This window comes from Oncorhynchus clarkii, chromosome 6 (genome assembly GCF_045791955.1).
Source record: "Oncorhynchus clarkii lewisi isolate Uvic-CL-2024 chromosome 6, UVic_Ocla_1.0, whole genome shotgun sequence".
Lineage (NCBI taxonomy): Eukaryota > Metazoa > Chordata > Actinopteri > Salmoniformes > Salmonidae > Oncorhynchus > Oncorhynchus clarkii.
The window spans coordinates 2,803,377-2,826,131 of NC_092152.1; the positions used below are offsets into that span (position 1 = coordinate 2,803,377).

General features: G+C 47.7%; 1 protein-coding gene across 1 annotated transcript in view; it reads left to right on the plus strand.

Annotated features, from left to right (window-relative positions):
- Window positions 1-22,755, plus strand: part of LOC139410556 (PDZ domain-containing protein 2-like) — a 129,366-nt gene that overhangs the window by 101,743 nt on the left and 4,868 nt on the right. Inside the window, exons 15-23 of the mRNA XM_071155845.1 lie at window positions 2,776-2,863; window positions 3,054-3,154; window positions 7,562-7,718; window positions 8,143-8,313; window positions 8,646-9,253; window positions 9,828-9,972; window positions 14,516-17,615; window positions 17,793-17,910; window positions 18,124-18,225. Coding sequence (XP_071011946.1) covers window positions 2,776-2,863; window positions 3,054-3,154; window positions 7,562-7,718; window positions 8,143-8,313; window positions 8,646-9,253; window positions 9,828-9,972; window positions 14,516-17,615; window positions 17,793-17,910; window positions 18,124-18,225 — 4,590 coding nt within the window. The remainder of the gene's footprint in view (window positions 1-2,775; window positions 2,864-3,053; window positions 3,155-7,561; window positions 7,719-8,142; window positions 8,314-8,645; window positions 9,254-9,827; window positions 9,973-14,515; window positions 17,616-17,792; window positions 17,911-18,123; window positions 18,226-22,755) is intronic.

The window sequence follows — 22,755 nt, forward strand, 5'->3', positions numbered from 1 at the left end:
TCTATGGGAGGTTCCTTCCATCTTTACCTGGTACTATAGGAGGTTCCTTCCATCTTTACCTGGTTCTATGGGAGGTTCCTTCCATCTTTACCTGGTACTATAGGAGGTTCCTTCCATCTTTACCTGGTACTATAGAAGGTTCCTTCCATCTTTACCTGGTTCTATAGGAGGTTCCTTCCATCTTTACCTGGTACTATAGAAGGTTCCTTCCATCTTTACCTAGTACTATAGGAGGTTCCTTCCATCTTTACCTGGTATTATAGGAGGTTCCTTCCATCTTTACCTGGTACTATAGGAGGTTCCTTCCTTCCTACGTCTAGCCAACGTTCACCTACATTCTTTAACACATTTTCTGATGCATTAAAAATATGGTATATTGTGATATACATTTAACATACATTTATATAAACATTTTAAATACATTCTGTAATATATATTGGAATGTATTTCAAATGTATTATATAAAAAAATAAAAATAAAGTTATCTGGCCAATTTTTAATATTTGAGATGTATTTTTTCCCGTATGGGTAGCCTCCCTGGGAAAGCAAAGCACCACGATAAAACCTGTGTGTGCTACAGACAAATGAAGGCTGAATAAAAGCTGCCTCTAACAGCTCTCTAACTATACTAAACAAAAATATAAATGCAACATGTAAAGTGTTGGTCCCATGTTTCATGAGCTGAAATTAAAGATCCCAGCAAAACAGCTTATTTCTCTCAGATTGTGTGCACAGTGTCTTTACATCTCTGTTAGGGAGCATTTCTCCTTTGCCAAGATAATCCATCCACCTGACAGGTGTGGCATATATAGAAGCTGATTAAACAGCATGATCGTTACACCTTGTGCTGGGAACAATAAAAGGACACTCTAGTATGTGTAGTTTTGTCACAAAACACAGTTCCACACAGATGTCTCAAGTTTTGAGGGAGCCTGCAATTGGCATGCTGACTGCAGGATTGTCCACCAGAGCTATTGCATAGAGAATTTAATGTTCATTTCTCAACCATAAGCCGCCTCCAACATCATTTGAGAGAATTTGGCAGCACATCCAACAGGCCTCACAACCGCAGATCATGTGTAACCACGCCAGCCCAGGACCTCCACATTCGGCTTCTACACCTGCAGGATCATCTGAGACCAGCCACCCGGACAACTGATGAATCTGAGGAGTATTTCTGTCTGTAATAAAGCCCTTTTGTGGGGGGAAAATAATGATGTTTGGCTGGGCCTGGCACCCCAGTGGCTGGGCCTATGCCTGGCCAAGCCCACCTATGGCAATCGCCCCTGCTCAGTCATGTGAAAATCCATAGATTAGGGTCTAATGAATTTATTTAAATTGACTAATTTCTTTCTGTGATCTGTAACTCAGCAAAAAATGTTGTTCAGTACAAAGTCAGCACACTGCAATTACAGCAGGAATACTGTTTTGTTTTTGTAAATGTAATGGTGTATTTTATTGAAAGATGGGGTGATACTTTCATCGAGTTTTTAAACTACTGTAGCTGTTGGGGTGCTTGACGGTGAACACTGTGTTTCTGTTTAGTTACTAGCTAGTCATACTCCTGCCTTGCTACATCAAACCCATCTGATATGTTAAAGATAAAGTGTACTTCTGCTCGTACACGTTCCTGTCCGTTCTAAAGGCACCCAGTTTGGGTGAACGTATTAACTTCGACTGAAATCAGAGCAAAAAAGCATCTTGTCCTTTTCTGTTGGAGATCATCCGGATTTCACTGCCACCTGGTGGCCGCATGGTGTCATTCAAACACTTGTTGCACTAGTACAGGGGTAGACAACCCAGGTCCTGTAGAGCCACAGGTACTGTCTACATCCAGGGTAGACAACCCATATCTACCCCTGATGTAGGACCAGGGTTGTCTATCCCTGATGTAGGACCAGGGTTGTCTACCCCTGATGTGGGACCAGGGTTGTCTACCCCTGATGAAGGCCCAGGGTTGTCTACCCCTGATGTAGGACCAGGGTTGTCTACCCCTGATGTGGGACCAGGGTTGTCTAACCCTGATGAAGGCCCAGGGTTGTCTACCCCTGATGTAGGACCAGGGTTGTCTACCCCTGATGTGGGACCAGGGTTGTCTACCCCTGATATAGGACCAGGGTTGTCTACCCCTGATATAGGACCAGGATTGTCTATCCCTGATGTAGGACCAGGGTTGTCTACCCCTGATGTGGGACCAGGGTTGTCTACCCCTGATATAGGACCAGGGTTGTCTATCCCTGATGTAGGACCAGGGTTGTCTACCCCTGATGTGGGACCAGGGTTGTCTACCTCTGATGTGGGACGAGGGTTGTCTACCCCTGATGTGGGACCAGGGTTGTCTACCCCTGATGTGGGACCAGGGTTGTCTACCCCTGATATAGGACCAGGGTTGTCTACCCCTGATGTGGGACCAGGGTTGTCTACCCCTGATGTGGGACCAGGGTTGTCTACCCCTGATATAGGACCAGGGTTGTCTACCCCTGATGTGGGACCAGGGTTGTCTACCCCTGATATAGAACCAGGGTTGTCTACCCCTGATGTGGGACCAGGGTTCTCTACCCCTGATATAGGACCAGGGTTGTCTACCCCTGATATAGGACCAGGGTTGTCTACCCCTGATATAGGACCAGGGTTGTCTACCCCTGATGTGGGACCAGGGTTGTCTACCTCTGATGTGGGACCAGGGTTGTCTACCCCTGTAGTCACTAGTAGAAACTGGGAGCTTCAGCTTTTCACAAGAGATGGATGTTGTTTTCTCCTCTGTTTTTGCTCCAGGTTTCAGAGCAGGAGATGGATGACGTGATCAGTCAGTCCACACACAGAGACAGTCTGAGCAAGGAAGGACACGTCTCTCAAACACTAGGTCTGTTTCTCTCTCTCTCTCTATCTCTGTCTCTCTCTCTCTCTCTGTCTCTTTGTTTTACTCTTTGTCTCTCTATCTCTATCTATCTCTCTCTCTCTCGCTCTCTCTCTCACCTGTAATCATAGTCAGTTGATTGGAGTGGTTGAGTGAATGTTTCTCTAACCTGTATCGTCTGAACTCTGACCTCTAGGCCTGCCCTCTAAGAGCCCCTCCCACACAGTGAAGGCCAAACAAGGAGATGGCTCCTCCCTCAGCTGGACCATGAAGAGGTTCCTGGAGCCCGCTAGCAGGGTACACTATGCTACCTGTCAATCAATATATCAAACAATCAAATTCAAATCAAATCTAATTTTATTTATCACATGCGCCGAATACTGGTGTAGACTTGACTGTGAAATGCTTAGAAGCTCTTCCCAACGATGCAGAGTTACACAAATACCTAATAATAATAGTAATAATAGTAACAACAGGAATTAAATCAAATACAATATGGAGCTATATACAGGAAGTACCAGATCAATGTGGAGCTATATACAGGAAGTACCAGATCAATATGGAGCTATATACAGGAAGTACCAGATCAATATGGAGCTATATACAGGAAGTACCAGATCAATGTGGAGCTATATACAGGAAGTACCAGATCAATGTGGAGCTATATACAGGAAGTACCAGATCAATGTGGAGCTATATACAGGAAGTACTAGATCAATATGGAGCTATATACAGGAAGTACCAGATCAATGTGGAGCTATATACAGGGGGTATCAGATCAATGTGGAGCTATATACAGGAAGTACCAGATCAATGTGGAGCTATATACAGAGAGTACCAGATCAATGTGGAGCTATATACAGGAAGTACCAGATCAATGTGGAGCTATATACAGGAAGTACCAGATCAATGTGGAGCTATATACAGGAAGTACCAGATCAATGTTGAGCTATATACAGGAAGTACCAGATCAATGTGGAGCTATATACAGGAAGTACCAGATCAACGTGGAGCTATATACAGGAAGTACTAGATCAATATGGAGCTATATACAGGAAGTACCAGATCAATGTGGAGCTATATACAGGGGGTATCAGATCAATGTGGAGCTATATACAGGGAGTACCAGTACCAGATGAATGTGGAGCTATATACAGGAAGTACCAGATCAATGTGGAGCTATATACAGGAAGTACCAGATCAATTCTGAGCTATATACAGGAAGTACTAGATCAATATGGAGCTATATACACGAAGTACCAGATCAATGTGGAGCTATAAACAGGAAGTACTAGATCAATATGGAGCTATATACAGGAAGTACCAGATCAATGTGGAGCTATATACAGGGGGTATCAGATCAATGTGGAGCTATATACAGGGAGTACCAGTACCAGATCAATGTGGAGCTATATACAGGAAGTACCAGATCAATGTGGAGCTATATACAGGGAGTACCAGATCTATGTGGAGCTATATACAGGAAGTACCAGATCAATGGGGAGCTATATACAGGAAGTACCAGATCAATGTGGAGCTATAAACAGGAAGTACCAGATCAATGTGGAGCTGTATACAGGGATTACCAGATCAATATGGAGATATATACAGGAAGTACCAGATCATTGTGGAGCTATATACAGGAAGTACTAGATCAATATGGAGCTATATACAGGAAGTACCAGATCAATGTGGAGCTATATACAGGGGGTATCAGATCAATGTGGAGCTATATACAGGGAGTACCAGTACCAGATCAATGTGGAGCTATATACAGGAAGTACCAGATCAATGTGGAGCTATATACAGGGAGTACCAGATCAATGTGGAGCTATATACAGGAAGTACCAGATCAATGTGGAGCTATATACAGGAAGTACCAGATCAATATGGAGCTATATACACAAAGTACCAGATCAATGTGGAGCTATATACAGGAAGTACCAGATCAATGTGGAGCTATATACAGGAAGTACCAGATCAATATGGAGCTATATACAGGAAGTACCAGATCAATGTGGAGCTATATACAGGGAGTACCAGATCAATGTGGAGCTATATACAGGAAGTACCAGATCAATGTGGAGCTATATACAGGAAGTACTAGATCAATATGGAGCTATATACACAAAGTACCAGATCAATGTGGAGCTATATACAGGAAGTACTAGATCAATATGGAGCAATATACAGGAAGTACCAGATCAATGTGGAGCTATATACAGGGGGTATCAGATCAATGTGGAGCTATATACAGGGAGTACCAGTACCAGATCAATGTGGAGCTATATACAGGAAGTACCAGATCAATGTGGAGCTATATACAGGGAGTACCAGATCTATGTGGAGCTATATACAGGAAGTACCAGATCAATGGGGAGCTATATACAGGAAGTACCAGATCAATGTGGAGCTATAAACAGGAAGTACCAGATCAATGTGGAGCTATATACAGGGATTACCAGATCAATATGGAGATATATACAGGAAGTACCAGATCAATGTGGAGCTATATACAGGAAGTACCAGATCAATGTGGAGCTATATACAGGAAGTACCAGATCAATGTGGAGCTATATACAGGAAGTACTAGATCAATATGGAGCTATATACAGGAAGTACCAGATCAATGTGGAGCTATATACAGGGGGTATCAGATCAATGTGGAGCTATATACAGGAAGTACCAGATCAATGTGGAGCTATATACAGGGAGTACCAGATCAATGTGGAGCTATATACAGGAAGTACCAGATCAATGTGGAGCTATATACAGGAAGTACCAGATCAATGTGGAGCTATATACAGGAAGTACCAGATCAATGTGGAGCTATATACAGGAAGTACCAGATCAATGTGGAGCTATATACAGGAAGTACCAGATCAACGTGGAGCTATATACAGGAAGTACTAGATCAATATGGAGCTATATACAGGAAGTACCAGATCAATGTGGAGCTATATACAGGGAGTACCAGATCAATGTGGAGCTATATACAGGAAGTACCAGATCAATTCTGAGCTATATACAGGAAGTACTAGATCAATATGGAGCTATATACACGAAGTACCAGATCAATGTGGAGCTATATACAGGAAGTACTAGATCAATATGGAGCTATATACAGGAAGTACCAGATCAATGTGGAGCTATATACAGGGGGTATCAGATCAATGTGGAGCTATATACAGGGAGTACCAGTACCAGATCAATGTGGAGCTATATACAGGAAGTACCAGATCAATGTGGAGCTATATACAGGGAGTACCAGATCTATGTGGAGCTATATACAGGAAGTACCAGATCAATGGGGAGCTATATACAGGAAGTACCAGATCAATGTGGAGCTATAAACAGGAAGTACCAGATCAATGTGGAGCTGTATACAGGGATTACCAGATCAATATGGAGATATATACAGGAAGTACCAGATCATTGTGGAGCTATATACAGGAAGTACTAGATCAATATGGAGCTATATACAGGAAGTACCAGATCAATGTGGAGCTATATACAGGGGGTATCAGATCAATGTGGAGCTATATACAGGGAGTACCAGTACCAGATCAATGTGGAGCTATATACAGGAAGTACCAGATCAATGTGGAGCTATATACAGGGAGTACCAGATCAATGTGGAGCTATATACAGGAAGTACCAGATCAATGTGGAGCTATATACAGGAAGTACCAGATCAATATGGAGCTATATACACAAAGTACCAGATCAATGTGGAGCTATATACAGGAAGTACCAGATCAATGTGGAGCTATATACAGGAAGTACCAGATCAATATGGAGCTATATACAGGAAGTACCAGATCAATGTGGAGCTATATACAGGGAGTACCAGATCAATGTGGAGCTATATACAGGAAGTACCAGATCAATGTGGAGCTATATACAGGAAGTACTAGATCAATATGGAGCTATATACACAAAGTACCAGATCAATGTGGAGCTGTATACAGGGATTACCAGATCAATATGGAGATATATACAGGAAGTACCAGATCAATGTGGAGCTATATACAGGAAGTACTAGATCAATATGGAGCTATATACAGGAAGTACCAGATCAATGTGGAGCTATATACAGGGAGTACCTGTACCAGATCAATGTGGAGCTATATACAGGAAGTACCAGATCAACGTGGAGCTATATACAGGAAGTACTAGATCAATATGGAGCTATATACAGGAAGTACCAGATCAATGTGGAGCTATATACAGGGGGTATCAGATCAATGTGGAGCTATATACAGGGAGTACCTGTACCAGATCAATGTGGAGCTATATACAGGAAGTACCAGATCAATGTGGAGCTATATACAGGAAGTACCAGATCAATGTGGAGCTATATACAGGAAGTACCAGATCAATGTGGAGCTATATACAGGAAGTACCAGATCAATGTGGAGCTATATACAGGGGGTATCAGATCAATGTGGAGCTATATACAGGAAGTACCAGATCAATGTGGAGCTATATATATATATTTATATATCAGTCATTCAATCAACCCATCAATCCATCAATCAATCAATCCATCAATCCATCCATCCATCAATCAACCCATCAATCCATCCAGTTTTACTTGGTAATTGTAATTACTACATTCTCAAGGTTCCCCAATAGGCTAGCATCACTAGTCATAGTCCACACGTCAGCAGTCTACACATCAATCTCTCTCCCTCCCTGCAGCAAGGGTCACTGAGTTCGGAGGCGGAGCTATCTCAGTACTTCTCCCAGGAAGTGACCAGTCATTCGTCGCTGTCAGAAACCATGGCGATGTGCTCCAGTGATGACGACATGCTCAACCACAGGAGCTGCAACACCACCCCCCCTACACAGCCACATGGTACAGTCTACTACCCCCCTACACAGCCACATGGTACAGTCTACTACCCCACTACACAGCCACATGGTACAGTCTACTACCCCCCTACACAGACACATGGTACAGTCTACTACCCCCCCCCCCCCCACACAGCCACATGGTACAGTCTACTACCCCCCCCCACACACAGCCACATGGTACAGTCTACTACCCCCCTACACAGACACATGGTACAGTCTACTACCCCCCTACACAGACACATGGTACAGTCTACTACCCCCCTACACAGACACATGGTACAGTCTACTACCCCCCCACACAGCCACATGGTACAGTCCAGGGTTACTAGGGATTTTCCAGTGTCATGGCTAGAATGAGCATTCAGTTGAACGGCGTTCTGACTTGTCCCTCTCCGTGTATCTCCTCTGGTGACCCTGTGTGGTAGTGGAGGTTGGGGCCCGCGGAGACCCTGTGGTTAACCGGCCGGCGGAGGCCAACCAGCCCAGTGTGGGTAGTCCCGGTAGCGGCGCAGTCCGCAGCCCGCTGCTCCGACAGAGACGGGTCGTCTGCTATGAGGAGGAGATCAGCGATGATGATGATGATGAAGACGATGCAGGTGAGGTTCGTGTTGGTCGAAACGTGTTGGTATGGTTGACTCGAAATGTTGTATTTGTCTCACAAATTTTATGAAGAGATCCCTTTTTGGGTATTTTTTATTTATTTCAGTTGGATGTGCATTAAACCCTCTCCTTTATTTATTTTTTATTTCTCTCTCTTTCTCTCTCTCCCTCGTTCTCTGTCTCTCTCCCTCTCTCTCTCTCTCTCTCTCTCTCTCTCTTTGTCTCTCTCACTCTCTCTCTGTCTCTGTCTCTCTCTCTCCCTCTCTCTCTCTCTATCTCTCGCTCTCTCTGTCTCTCTCACTCTCTCTGTCTCTCTCTCTATCTCTAGTGACCCCGCCGGTCCACCGGGTGGCTGGTCGTGGCACTACCCCCGTGGTGCTTGCTGACTCTGGTACTGTGATCGCTACATCATCAGTTGAGGTGGACGAGGGACCGCTCTCCCCGCTCTACGGAATCTCTCTGGGGTCAGAGGAAGGGGTCGGGGAAGGAGGGTCTAGCCCCACGACAGGCCCTAGTAACCTGGGTGTGAGGAAGGACCTTCAGGGTCCCCTGGAGCCCAAGCGCTCCCCCAAGCTGGAACACAAGGCTGTGACCCGCGTCAAGAGCATGATGAGCATCGAGGCCCCGCAAATCCAGCCAACTAACCAGCAGAACCAGAGAACCAAAGGAGAGGAGTCTCCGACCTCCCCATCCTCCCAGTTTCTGGCCCCTCAGTTTGGGGTAGGTTCCAGCTGCTCCTTAGGACGGCCTGGTTCTAACCCCAACCCCCTCTGTAAGAAGGGCGAGGCCTGCAGCGAGCTGGCGGGGGTCTGCACCATCGACAAGGTGGTCCTGAGGAGGAGTGAGGAGGAGTCCTTCGGTCTGGACCTGGAGATCAAGTCTTCTCCTCTGAAGGTGGTGATCACCGGACTGAGGCCTGGAGGAGCGGCCGAGAGGGTACGTCTAACGTCTTCCCAGCCTGGAATCCAAACGGATATCTCACCGTATCAGTTTGGATTCCAGGCTAATGTCAACACAGACGTCAAAAATCCACCAGGTTAATCACCACTGGTATAATGAGTCAATCAGAAGTCAATACAGACTATATGTATTTAACTGCAGTACACTGCAATATAAAACTATTACTCTGGCTGTCTGTTCCTTGTCCTAATGTCTTCACCTACCATTACATAACATCATGATTTATCTGATCTGTACACTGTCCCCTTTTTATGACCTCATACACGGTCCCCTTTTTATGACCTCATACACTGTCCCCTTTTTATGACCTCATACACTGTCCCCTTTTTATGACCTCATACACTGTCCCCTTTTTATGACCTCATACACTGTCCCCTTTTTATGACCTCATACACTGTCCCCTTTTTATGACCTCATACACTGTCCCCTTTTTATGACCTCATACACTGTCCCCTTTTTATGACCTCATACATTGTCCCCTTTTTATGACCTCATACACGGTTCCCTTCTTTGGACCTGTGAACCTTATGACACGTGACCCTGGTTGCAGGAATCCCGGGGCAGGATGTGTGTGGGAGACGAGATCATATCGATCGGGGAAACTCCCGTCGGCTCCTCTTCCTACCACGACGTCTGTGAGCTCATGCACAACCTTCCTGTGACGCTCAGGCTAGAGGTCAAGAGGCCTGTGTCAGGTGAGACCATGTCAACCTTCACTAAGCACCCTGGGGAATCAAACAACCCGTCATTTGACGTCATGCCTGTTATAAAACACTGTCGTGCAGTGACATCATATCTGCCCTGTGACAACCACCTATTCAGATTTGTATAAGTGACATTACGTCATGAAACATAACAGATATTGGAGCTACCCGTCAGGAGCATGGAGGGTACAGGAAGTACGTTGGCGGTTGTTATAATCTGTCGTATCATCCCTATGACAGCGTTATAACAGCTGAACCTGGCATGTTGAACTATTTCCTCCTCAATACTAACTGAATAACAGAATCAACTGTCCAGCATCTGGAACGAGAGACTCGCCCTAACCTGGGTGGTGTCCCTAACCTGGGTAGTGTCCTTAACCTGGGTGGTGCTCCTAACCTGGGTGGTGTTCCTAACCTGGGTGGTGTCCCTAACCTGGGTGGTGTTCCTAACCTGGGTGGTGTCCCTAACCTGGGTGGTGTCCCTAACCTGGGTAGTGTCCTTAACCTGGGTGGTGTTCCTAACATGGATGGTGTCCCTAACCTGGGTAGTGTCCTTAACCGGGGTGGTGTTGCAAACATGGATGGTGTTCCTAACATGGGTGATGTCCTTATCCTGAGTGGTGTCCTTAACCTGAGTGGTGTCCCTATCCTGGGTGGTGTCCCTATCCTGGGTGGTGTCCCTATCCTGGGTGGTGTTCCTAACCTGGGTGGTGTCCCTAACCTGGGTGGTGTTCCTAACATGGATGGTGTCCATAACCTGGGTAGTGTCCTTAACCGGGGTGGTGTTCCTAACATGGGTGGTGTCCTTATCCTGAGTGGTGTCCTTAACCTGAGTGGTGTTCCTAACCTGGGTGGTGTCCCTATCCTGGGTGGTGTCCCTAACCTGGGTAGTGTCCTTAACCTGGGTGGTGTTCCTAACATGGGTGGTGTCCCTAACATGGGTGGTGTTCCTAACATGGGTGGTGTTCCTAACATGGGTGGTGTTCCTAACCTGGGTGGTGTTCCTAACCTGGGTGGTGTCCCTAACCTGGGTGGTGTTCCTAACCTGGGTGGTGTCCCTAACCTGGGTGGTGTCCCTAACCTGGGTAGTGTCCTTAACCTGGGTGGTGTTCCTAACATGGATGGTGTCCCTAACCTGGGTAGTGTCCTTAACCGGGGTGGTGTTGCAAACATGGATGGTGTTCCTAACATGGGTGATGTCCTTATCCTGAGTGGTGTCCTTAACCTGAGTGGTGTCCCTATCCTGGGTGGTGTCCCTATCCTGGGTGGTGTCCCTATCCTGGGTGGTGTTCCTAACCTGGGTGGTGTCCCTAACCTGGGTGGTGTTCCTAACATGGATGGTGTCCATAACCTGGGTAGTGTCCTTAACCGGGGTGGTGTTCCTAACATGGGTGGTGTCCTTATCCTGAGTGGTGTCCTTAACCTGAGTGGTGTTCCTAACCTGGGTGGTGTCCCTATCCTGGGTGGTGTCCCTAACCTGGGTAGTGTCCTTAACCTGGGTGGTGTTCCTAACATGGGTGGTGTCCCTAACATGGGTGGTGTCCCTAGCATGGGTGGTGTTCCTAACATGGATGGTGTCCTTAAGCTGGGTGGTTTTCCTATCCTGGGTGGTGTCCCTAACCTGGGTGGTGTTCCTAACCTGGGTTGTGTCCTTAACCTGGGTTGTGTCCTTATCCTGAGTGGTGTTCCTAACCTGGGTTGTGTCCTTAACCTGAGTGGTGTTTCTTATCAGGTATCACTGATATTATATCACATATCCAACAAACATCAGATCAACATCAAGATCAGGGATCCCTGAAGGAAGGTAGGAGGCAGGAAGCAGTTTTTAAAGGGATAGTTCACTTGAATGACAACAGCTCACTCAGTCGAAAATTTGCTCAAACTTGACAAAAACTAACTCTGGTTTTAAAGTGTTTGATCAGGACCCCTTGTGAACTACTCCCCTACAGCAGTTATTAAGAGCACAGGTCTGTCTCCCCCCCACCTCTCCTCCCTAACGCTACCTTCCCTAAGATGTAGGATCTCAGCTGGCTCAGCAGTCTGCCCCCTGCTGGCAGTACCCTAACCCTGCACCCCAAAGGGAACGTCACGCTGCTGGCTTTGTATCCATGGTGACTATCCGTTGATTTACCTCAGTAGTGACTAGAAGCTGCCCAGTAGTGAAGGTTTGGGGGAGTCCTCCGCCGCTAACCCGCTTTGTTAGCTAGCATTAGCTGTTAGCTTTCTTTAGCTAGCCAACGTTTAGATTTGTGTCGTTTTTGCATGGCTTTTTTTGTTGTTGTTTTGGACGTGGTGGGATTCCTGTGGGTTGCTTATGTTTGGTCACAAAGCAGAAACAAATAAATATGTATTCCTATGAATCAGGGTTTTCTTAAACTATGGGTCGGGACCCATATTGGTCCCTGGGCATGTGAGAGGTGGGTGGGGAGTTATGATGAGTATACATCTATAATAATCACACATTATTTCCTCTTAATTTGGATCACGGGAAGATGGACCATTTCTAATTTGGGTCTCGAGGCTGAAAAAGTTTAAGATCTGCTGAATTAGATTCAGAAATGTGACTTTATGTGACAACATGAGCAGATACAGCAGGAACACCAACCTACGGAACCAATCTGTGTGTCTCTGTCTGTGTGTCTCTGTCTGTGTGTCTCTGTCTGTGTGTCTCTGTCTGTGTGTCTCTGTCTGTTAGTGTGTCTCTGTCTGTCTGTGTGTCTCTGTCTGTATGTCTCTGTCTGTGTGTCTCTGTCTGTGTGTCTCTGTCTGTCTGTATGTCTATGTCTGTATGTCTCTGTCTGTATGTCTCTGTCTGTATGTCTCTGTGTGTTTCTGTCTGTATGTCTCTGTCTGTATGTCCCTGTCTGTGTGTCTCTGTCTGTATGTCTCTGTCTGTATGCCTCTGTCTGTGTGTCTCTGTCTGTATGTCTCTGTCTGTATGCCTCTGTCTGTGTGTCTCTGTCTATATTTCTCTGTCTGTGTGTCTCTGTATGTCTCTGTCTGTATGTCTCTGTCTGTATGTCTCTGTCTGTATGTCATTGTCCCATGCATACATAATGCATTCTATTTCTACATTGGGATCTACATCGACATGACCATAACTTTTTCTTGGGATCAGCTTAGCCTTCTAGATCATAATGAATAAGATGATATGGACAGGGAGGACCTGATCCTAGATCATAATGAATAAGATGATATGGACAGGGAGGACCTGATCCTAGATCATAATGAATAAGATGATATGGACAGGGAGGACCTGATCCTAGATCATAATGAATAAGATGATATGGACAGGGAGGACCTGATCCTAGATCATAATGAATAAGATGATATGGACAGGGAGGACCTGATCCTAGATCATAATGAATATGACTATATGGACAGGGAGGACCTGATCATAGATCATAATGAATATGACTATATGGACAGGGAGGACCTGATCCTAGATCATAATGAATATGACTACATGGACAGGGAGGACCTGTTCCTAGATCATAATGAATATGACTATATGGACAGGGAGGACCTGATCATAATGAATATGACTATATGGACAGGGAGGACCTGATCATAATGAATATGACTATATGGACAGGGAGGACCTGATCCTAGATCATAATGAATATGACTATATGGACAGGGAGGACCTGATCATAATGAATATGACTATATGGACAGAGAGGACCTGATCCTAGATCATAATGAATATGACTATATGGACAGGGAGGACCTGATCCTAGATCATAATGAATATGACTATATGGTGCTGCTGGGCTGTGGACCAAACAGGGGCTGCTGGTTCTGCTGGGCTGTGGACCAAACAGGCTGCTGTTTCTGCCGGGCTGTGGACCAAACAGGGGCTGCTGGTTCTGCTGGGCTGTGGACCAAACAGGCTGCTGGTTCTGCTGGGCTGTGGACCAAACAGGCTGCTGGTTCTGCCGGGCTGTGGACCAAACAGGCTGCTGGTTCTGCCGGGCTGTGGACCAAACAGGCTGCTGGTTCTGCTGGGCTGTGGACCAAACAGGGGCTGCTGGTTCTGCTTAGATTAGAGAGTTTGAAGTTGTTTGTGGAACAGAGGGAGCATATACACTGGCAGAGGATAGCAGGAATGTTGATATCTAAAACAGAACCCATATGTCAGCTCACTTCCTGGTTTTTGTTTGACGTTATTGGTGCTTTTAGGTCACATGATTGGTATTAATGACTATCCCGTTAAACACTGGTGTCCAATCGCTCAGTTTTCCACTCTCTCGTGTATGGCTTGATGACACAAGGTCATTGAGATGAATGATGGTGTCATATTGAGAATGAACATCTGGAGTGAGGATATCTAGTTGTTATGTCAAGAAAATTGTGTTGTCTTTTAACATGTTGCTACACTCCAGTTACTGAAATAATGTAACAGCCATGTTGTTACCGTAGTAATTACAGTGTTACCTTAACGGTATAAGAGCAACTTATAAAGCAAAGTTGTATCGAACAAAAAATGTCTCACTGCCCCTTTAATTCATTAAGTCATATCTTCTTCCCACAGCTGTAGATCGCCTCTCCAGCCTCATGATGTCATCGGGGAGTTGTGATGTCTTCGAACCCTCCGTACTGGATCAGTCCAGAACTTCCCAGGAGGCCAATGGGGGTTATCCAAATACAGGGATTCCCTCCTCCTCCTCCTCCTCCTCCTCAGCAACAAATCACAATTTCAAACCCACAGCCCCAACCAACCACAGCAGTGAAATACCTGTCACCTACATCGATGACGTCATGACCGAACTAAGTTCCTCCGATGTTGAGAGTGCGCTCTCGTCCAAAACCCCCAAAGCCCCTTCAGAAGCACAATGCACTGAGACTACATCCTGCAAATCAGCTCTAGACAGCAAGGCCCTGCCAGAGAAAGACAAAAGTAATGTTCAGACTCCTCCAACACGGCCCAGTCAGTTGGACTTCTCTTTCTTGGACTCTGGAAACAATGGTCGCCTCTTGCCTGTGGGTAAAACATTCTTGAACAATTACTCCAGAAACTTTAGCAGTAATCTCACAGACGAGGGGAAGAATGCTCTTTCAAACGGGGTGGAGAAACCACCTGGTGCCTCTGCCGCCTCAAAGTGCCACATGTACAACCTGGTCGATGACAGCGATTCAGAGAGTGAAGACACAGTCACCGACAACAGCCATGGCGCTGCCGGCGATAACAAACCGGGGAGCCGCGTTGTCGGCGCTGAGCCACAGGACACAGATTCTGATGAGGAGGAAGTGGAGATTTGTTACAGTGAGTCCCAGCGGCCCAGCACTCTGAGCCAGGCAGCGCTGACTCACCCAACAGATGGGCCATTGTCTCCCCAGCTCTCTATCCCTATCTCTGGCTCTGACGGCAGCCACAGTACAAAGGAGTCTGGGCCCTTTGATGTAGTACTAGACTCTGCTGCTTCTGCCACTTCTGATGCTGCTATGACGGCAGCTACTCACCCTGCTGCTGCCTCTCAGAAAAACAAAGACTGCTCTGTGGTAACAACAACCCAATCCAACCCTATCACTTCCCCCTCGCTGTCTCAGAGTCTATCTGGCTCGCAGTCCTCAGGTGCCTGTTTGACTGCAGAGTCCAAAGCTAGCCCTTGCCAAATGGTGCACCCCCAGTCTTCCAAGGACACAGATTCTGTACCCACTCCAGGCCCGGCAAGGTCTTCAGAATGCTTTGCCATTGGGGTTAGTGGCAGCAACGTTGCTACACCTGTGATAAAACCCAGCCAGGCAACTTCTGTTGTAGCAGCTACCCAAAGCCTCACCCCACGGAGTCAGGAGAGGACAGCCAGGCCGACATCAGGTAAACTATCTAATTGTAAATCATCGTCATCATCATCATCAGCAGCATCCCGTTCAACGGCGGCGAAGGCAATGCCTTCCAACTATAGTAGATCTGGGTCATCGAGACCATCTCTAACAACGACAAGAGACAAGGAGGGAGAGAAAGTTTCCCTGGAACCCAGGTTGGTCCAGAATAACCCTACTAGTCTTCCGATGTCCAAACTGAAGGGGCTCAGCATTAAGAGTAAGAACAAAACCCAGCAGCAGCTTTCCCCGAAACCAGCCAGCGCCGAAAGTCCGGCAGTCCTCAGGAAAGCAAGCAAAACTTCCCCGCTCCAGTCCCCCAAACTGCAAGCTAAGAAGGTAGACTCTCCTCTGCTAACCAGAAAGGCAGCAGCCTCATCTAGCAGCTTAAAGACTGGCAAACAGTTGGATCTGAGCAGAATCAGTAGCAGGAGCCTCACCTCCCTCAAAGCAGGTGACCGAACACAGGACAAGTGCAACCCCAAGTCCAATCCCACAACCACTACCACGTTGGAGGCAGCACATTCAGCTAAGTTGGAGCTTCACACTAACAAAGAGGAGCAAGTGACATCAGCTACTGCTACGTCCAAGGAACAACCGGAATCAGTCCCAACTACCCAGAGGTCTTTCATTGAGGTGCGACTCTCATCTTCCTCTTCTACTCTTCCTTCCTCCTCATCGTCTACACCAGTTCTGATGCAAAAGGAAACTGTGAATTCAAATAATTACTCAATTACTCAAATGACTCATATACCAGATATTACGTCACACGTCAATGGAAGTGCAGAAGAGACCAATCTCAGGCCTGCTGCCCCTGACTCTGTGTGTAATCCAGAAAACGTCACTACAAATGATTCAGCAGTGAACTCAATAGGCCTAGAATCCGTAGATGTGGTTCCTTTGCCTATAAACAATGGTATCATAAACATCTCTCTTAGAAACTCCTGTCTAACAGATATGGCTGTGGAAAACCTGAAAGCCAACAAGTCCAAACTGAAGATGATGGAGCGCCGTAGTTTCTCCACGGACAACAGCACCCCCGGGGATCCCAACCCCTTCTCTGTCCGCCAGAGGATCAAGTCCTTCGAGAACCTGGCCAGCTTCGATAAGCCAGCGCTCAAATGTATCGAGATCCAGTCCTTCGCTCAGTCCTATGCTCTGACGGCAACGTTGAAGCCTCCTCTTAACCGAAGACTGTCTGGCTTCATGTCCGGCTCGGTGAACTCCATAGACTGCCGCTCGCTACGAAGAAGCTTCAGCTCATGCGTCGACAACTTTGTCTCAACCCCCTTGACCCCTTTGTCGCCTCAGCTTCGCAAGTCGCCGTCAAGTCTGACTCTCCCGAACTTTGACGTTTTGACACAAAGCTGCAGCACAAACGAAGCTCCACTTGGACAAACACGGGACAAACTCGCGGACGGTGAAATCTCCAAAATGTTGCCCCCAGGGGGTGTGACCCTAACTCCTCAAACGCCCCCGGTGATGCGGCGCCGCCAGGCTCGGGGCCACGCTAACCTGTCCCGATCCAGATTGAGGGAGCTCAGGGCCCTTAGCATGCCCGACCTGGACAAGCTGTACACCGATGACTTCTCCAGCAACCCAGGGACCAACGGCACATTTAAGACGGAGCTGGAGATCCACCCAGCCAGGTTCACAGAGGCCCTCCAGAACCAGACAGGGTGCTGTCAACTGCCTGCTGAACCCACAGGTGTGCCCCCGACCAGGGCCACTCGGAGCGACGGTGGGGCCAGCCAGGACGCCATTCAGGGGGAAACCAATGGTCAAACAGATCTCAGCAGCTGGTCCATCAGGTGAGTAAAAACACCAACCACCTCTATATTTTTCTATTTCTACAATGTGAATCAAATATCCAATCCTTAACTTTCCCAAGATTTCAGACAGACAGAGACAGACACATACGAGTAAAGCAGTGTCACTTCTATAGTATTTATTATATTGAAATGTTTTATTTTCTGTCTTCTTTCCAGTTTGACAGTGCTGGCTGGCTCTCCGGTGGAGCAGAGTAGGCTGCAGATGGTCCTGGCCTCGCTGACCTCCAAGACCGATGTGTTGGCCCTGCTACAGGAGGCCAAAGCTCTCTCTCAGGTAACCAAACACAGTGTTTTTTTAGGTCACAGATGTATTTCTGCTGTCTTTACTGTGTGTTGAGTGACAGGAGTTGGTATTAACAGATCTGGATTAAGGCTAGAGGACAGGAGCGTGAACGATATGTCTGAGACAGTATTTTCATCCTTGTCTTGAAAACTCACTTCCGGTGTCTCTGTGTGTGTGTTGCGTCTGGTCCCCCCTCTACCCTAGGTTAAAGATGATACCCACTTTGTAGTCTTCTCCAAAGAAGAGGGTTCGGGACTTGGTTTCAGCATCGCTGGAGGAGTAGACCTTGAGCAGAAGTCTATATCTGTAAGTACAGTAGTGTGTTTTGTATTTTAGCAGAAATGCTATTTGGATATTTGAGCAATGTAATGTTGTTAGGGAATCTATTTTAATTTGAAAATATGTCACATTTAGCTAAAAGGGGATTATGTTGGATTTTCTTCCTACAGATCTACACAACCTGTTCCACATGGCACACGCACTTTTGGCAGCAATTACAACTATAAATAATTTAGAATGAGTTTGTAAAATTACAGCTATAAATCGTTTAAATCATTTAGAATGTAAAATTGCAGCTATAAATAATTTAGAATGTAAAATTACACCCCAGAGTGTCACAGTCATCATAATGAGGAGACCAAGGCGCAGCGTTGTAAGCGTCCATCTTCTTTAATTAAAGAACGAACAGTAAACAAAACAACAAAATGAACCATGAAGCTAATATGGCTAGTGCAGAACAGGCAACTAAACATAGAATAACAACCCACAAAATACTCAAGGAATGTGGCTAGCTAAATATGGTCCCCAATCAGAGACAACAATAAACAGCTGCCTCTGATTGAGAACCAATCTAGGCAACCATAGACATATAAACCCCTAGACATACAAAAAACCCTAGACAATACAAAACTAAACAAATCACCCTTGTCGTACCCTGACCTAACCAAAATAATAAAGAAAACAAAGATAACTAAGGTCAGGGCGTGACAGTACCCCCCCCCCAAAGGTGCGGACTCCCGGCCGCAAACCTAAACCTATATGGGAGGGTCTGGGTGGGCATCTAACCTCGGTGGCGGCTCTGGTTCTGGACGCCGCCCCCCTTCATTACACTGATTCCTCCACTCTTGTAGCACTGACCCGTGGATCATTGCCGGAGGCTCTGGACTGCGGACCGTCGCTAGAGACCCCGGGCTGGGGACCGTCGCTGGAGGTTCCGGACTGTGGCCCGTCGCTGGAGACCCCGGGCTGGGGTCTGTCGCTGGAGACCCCGGACTGTGGCCCGTCGCTGGAGACCCTGGGCTGGGGACCGTCGCTGGAGACCCCGGGCTGGGGACCCCGGGCTGGGGACCGTCGCTGGAGACCCCGGACTGTGGCCCGTCGCTGGAGACCCCGGACTGTGGCCCGTCGCTGGAGGTTCACCGGAGACACAGTACGCAGAGCCGACACAGGATATCCTGGTCCAAGGAGGTATACTGGAGACCAGGAGCACTGAACCGGCACCCTCCTTCCTGGCTGGATGCCCATTCTAGCCCGGCAAATGCAAGGAGCTGGAATAGAGCGCACCGGGCTAGAATAGAGTACTGTAGACATTGTGCTTTCCACCGCATAACACGGTGCCTGACCAGTAACACGCTCCCCACAGTAAGCACGAGGAGTTCGCTCAGGTCTCCTACCTGCCTCATGCAATCTCCTCGTGTGCTTCCCCCCCAAAAATGATTGGGGCTGCCTCTCGGGCTTCCGTGCTAGCTGTGTACCCTCATATCGACGCCGTTCCGCCTGTGCTATCTCCACCTGCTTGCATGGCAGGGTCTTGTCCCCTGCGATTACCTCTTCCCAGATTCAGGATGTCCTCCACTTCTCTTTCTCCCTGGTCCAAGACGTCCACTCCTCTTTGGCACGCTGCTTGGTCCTTTTTAGGTGGGTTGTTCTGTTACGGTCGTCATAATGAAGAGACCAAGGCGCAGGGTGGTAACCGTACATCTTCTTTAATTAAAGAGCGAACACTGAACAAAACAACTAACCATGAAGCTAATATGGCTAGTGCAGAACAGGCAACGAAACATAGAATAACAACCTACAAAATAAACTAGGAATATGGCTAAACATTATGGCTAAACATTCAGGGACGTCAAACATTCAGGGACGTCAAACATCCAGGGATGTCAAACATCCAGGGGACGTCAAACATCCCAGGGACGTTCCAGGGACGTCAAAAATCCAGGGACGTCAAACATCCAGGGGACGTCAAACATCCAGGGACGTCAAACATCCAGGGACATCAAACATCCCAGGGACGTTCCAGGGACGTTAAACATCCTAGGGACGTTCCAGGGACGTCAAACATCCTAGGGATGTCAAACATCCAGGGACGTCAAACATCCAGGGGACGTCAAACATCCAGGGGACGTCAAACATCTGGACGTCAAACATCCAGAGACGTCAAACATCCAGGGGACGTCAAACATCCAGGGGACGTCAAACATCCAGAGGACGTCAAACATCCTAGGGACGTCAAACATCCTAGGGACGTCAAACATCCAGGGACGTCAAACATTCAGGGGACGTCAAACATCCAGGGGACGTCAAACATCCAGGGGACGTCAAACATCCAGGGGACGTCAAACATCCTAGGGACGTTCCAGGGACGTCAAAAATCTAGGGGCGTCAAACATCCAGGGACGTCAAACATCCAGGGGACGTCAAACATCCAGGGGACGTCAAACATCCAGGGACGTCAAACATCCTAGGGACGTTCCAGGGGACGTCAAACATCCGGACGTCAAACATCCAGGGACGTCAAACATCCAGGGGACGACAAACATCCAGGGGACGTTCCAGGGACGTCAAACATCCGGACGTCAAACATCCAGGGGACATTCCAGGGACGTAAAACATCCAGGGGACGTCAAACATCCAGGGACGTCAAACATCCAGGGGACGTCACACATCCTAGGGACGTTCCAGGGACGTCAAACATCCAGGGGACGTCAAACATCCAGGGGACGTTCCAGGGACGTCAAACATCCGGACGTCAAACATCCTAGGGACGTTCCAGGGACGTCAAACATCTAGGGGACATTCCAGGGACGTCAAACATCCAGGGGACGTCAAACATCCGGACGTCAAACATCCAGGGGACGTTCCAGGGACGTCAAACATCCAGGGACGTCAAACATCCGGACGTCAAACATCCAGGGACGTCAAACATCCAGGGACGTCAAACATCCAGGGGACGTTCCAGGGACGTCAAACATCCGGACGTCAAACATCCTAGGGACGTTCCAGGGACGTCAAACATCTAGGGGACATTCCAGGGACGTCAAACATCCAGGGGACGTCAAACATCCGGACGTCAAACATCCAGGGGACGTTCCAGGGACGTCAAACATCCAGGGGACGTCAAACATCCAGGGACGTCAAACATCCGGACGTCAAACATCCAGGGACGTCAAACATCCAGGGACGTCAAACATCCAGGGGACATCAAACATTCAGGGACGTCAAACATCCAGGGACATCAAACATCCGGACGTCAAACATCCCAGGGACGTTCCAGGGACGTCAAACATCCTAGGGACGTTCCAGGGACGTCAAACATCCTAGGGACGTCAAACATCCATGGACGTCAAACATCCAGGGGACGTCAAACATCCAGGGGACGTCCAGGGACGTCCAGGGACGTCAAACATCCAGGGGACGTCAAACATCCAGGGGACGTCAAACATTCAGGGACGTCAAACATCCGGACGTCAAACATCCAGAGACGTCAAACATTCAGGGGACGTCAAACATCCAGAGGACGTCAAACATCCAGAGGACGTCAAACATCCTAGGGACGTCAAACATCCTAGGGACGTCAAACATCCTAGGGACGTCAAACATCCTAGGGACGTCAAACATCCAGGGACGTCAAACATCCAGGGGACGTCAAAAATCCAGGGGCGTCAAACATCCGGACGTCAAACATCCAGAGACGTCAAACATTCAGGGGACGTCAAACATCCAGAGGACGTCAAACATCCAGAGGACGTCAAACATCCTAGGGACGTCAAACATCCTAGGGACGTCAAACATCCTAGGGACGTCAAACATCCTAGGGACGTCAAACATCCAGGGACGTCAAACATCCAGGGGACGTCAAAAATCCAGGGGCGTCAAACATCCAGGGACGTCAAACATCCAGGGGACGTCAAACATCCAGGGGACGTCAAACATCCAGGGACGTCAAACATCCTAGGGACGTTCCAGGGGACGTCAAACATCCGGACGTCAAACATCCAGGGGACGTCAAACATCCAGGGTACGTTCCAGGGACGTCAAACATCCGGACGTCAAACATCCAGGGGACATTCCAGGGACGTAAAACATCCAGGGGACGTCAAACATCCAGGGACGTCACACATCCTAGGGACGTTCCAGGGACGTCAAACATCCAGGGGACATTCCAGGGACGTCAAACATCCAGGGGACGTCAAACATCCGGACGTCAAACATCCAGGGGACGTTCCAGGGACGTCAAACATCCAGGGGACGTCAAACATCCAGGGACGTCAAACATCCAGGGGACGTCAAACATCCAGGGACGTCAAACATCCAGGGACGTCAAACATCCAGGGACGTCAAACATCCTAGGGACGTCAAACATCCAGGAACGTCAAACATCCAGGGACGTCAAACATCCAGGGACGTCAAACATCCTAGGGACGTCAAACATCCAGGGACGTCAAACATCCAGGGACGTCAAACATCCAGGGACGTCAAACATCCAGGAACGTCAAACATCCAGGGACGTCAAACATCCTAGGGACGTTCCAGGGACGTCAAACATCCAGGGAC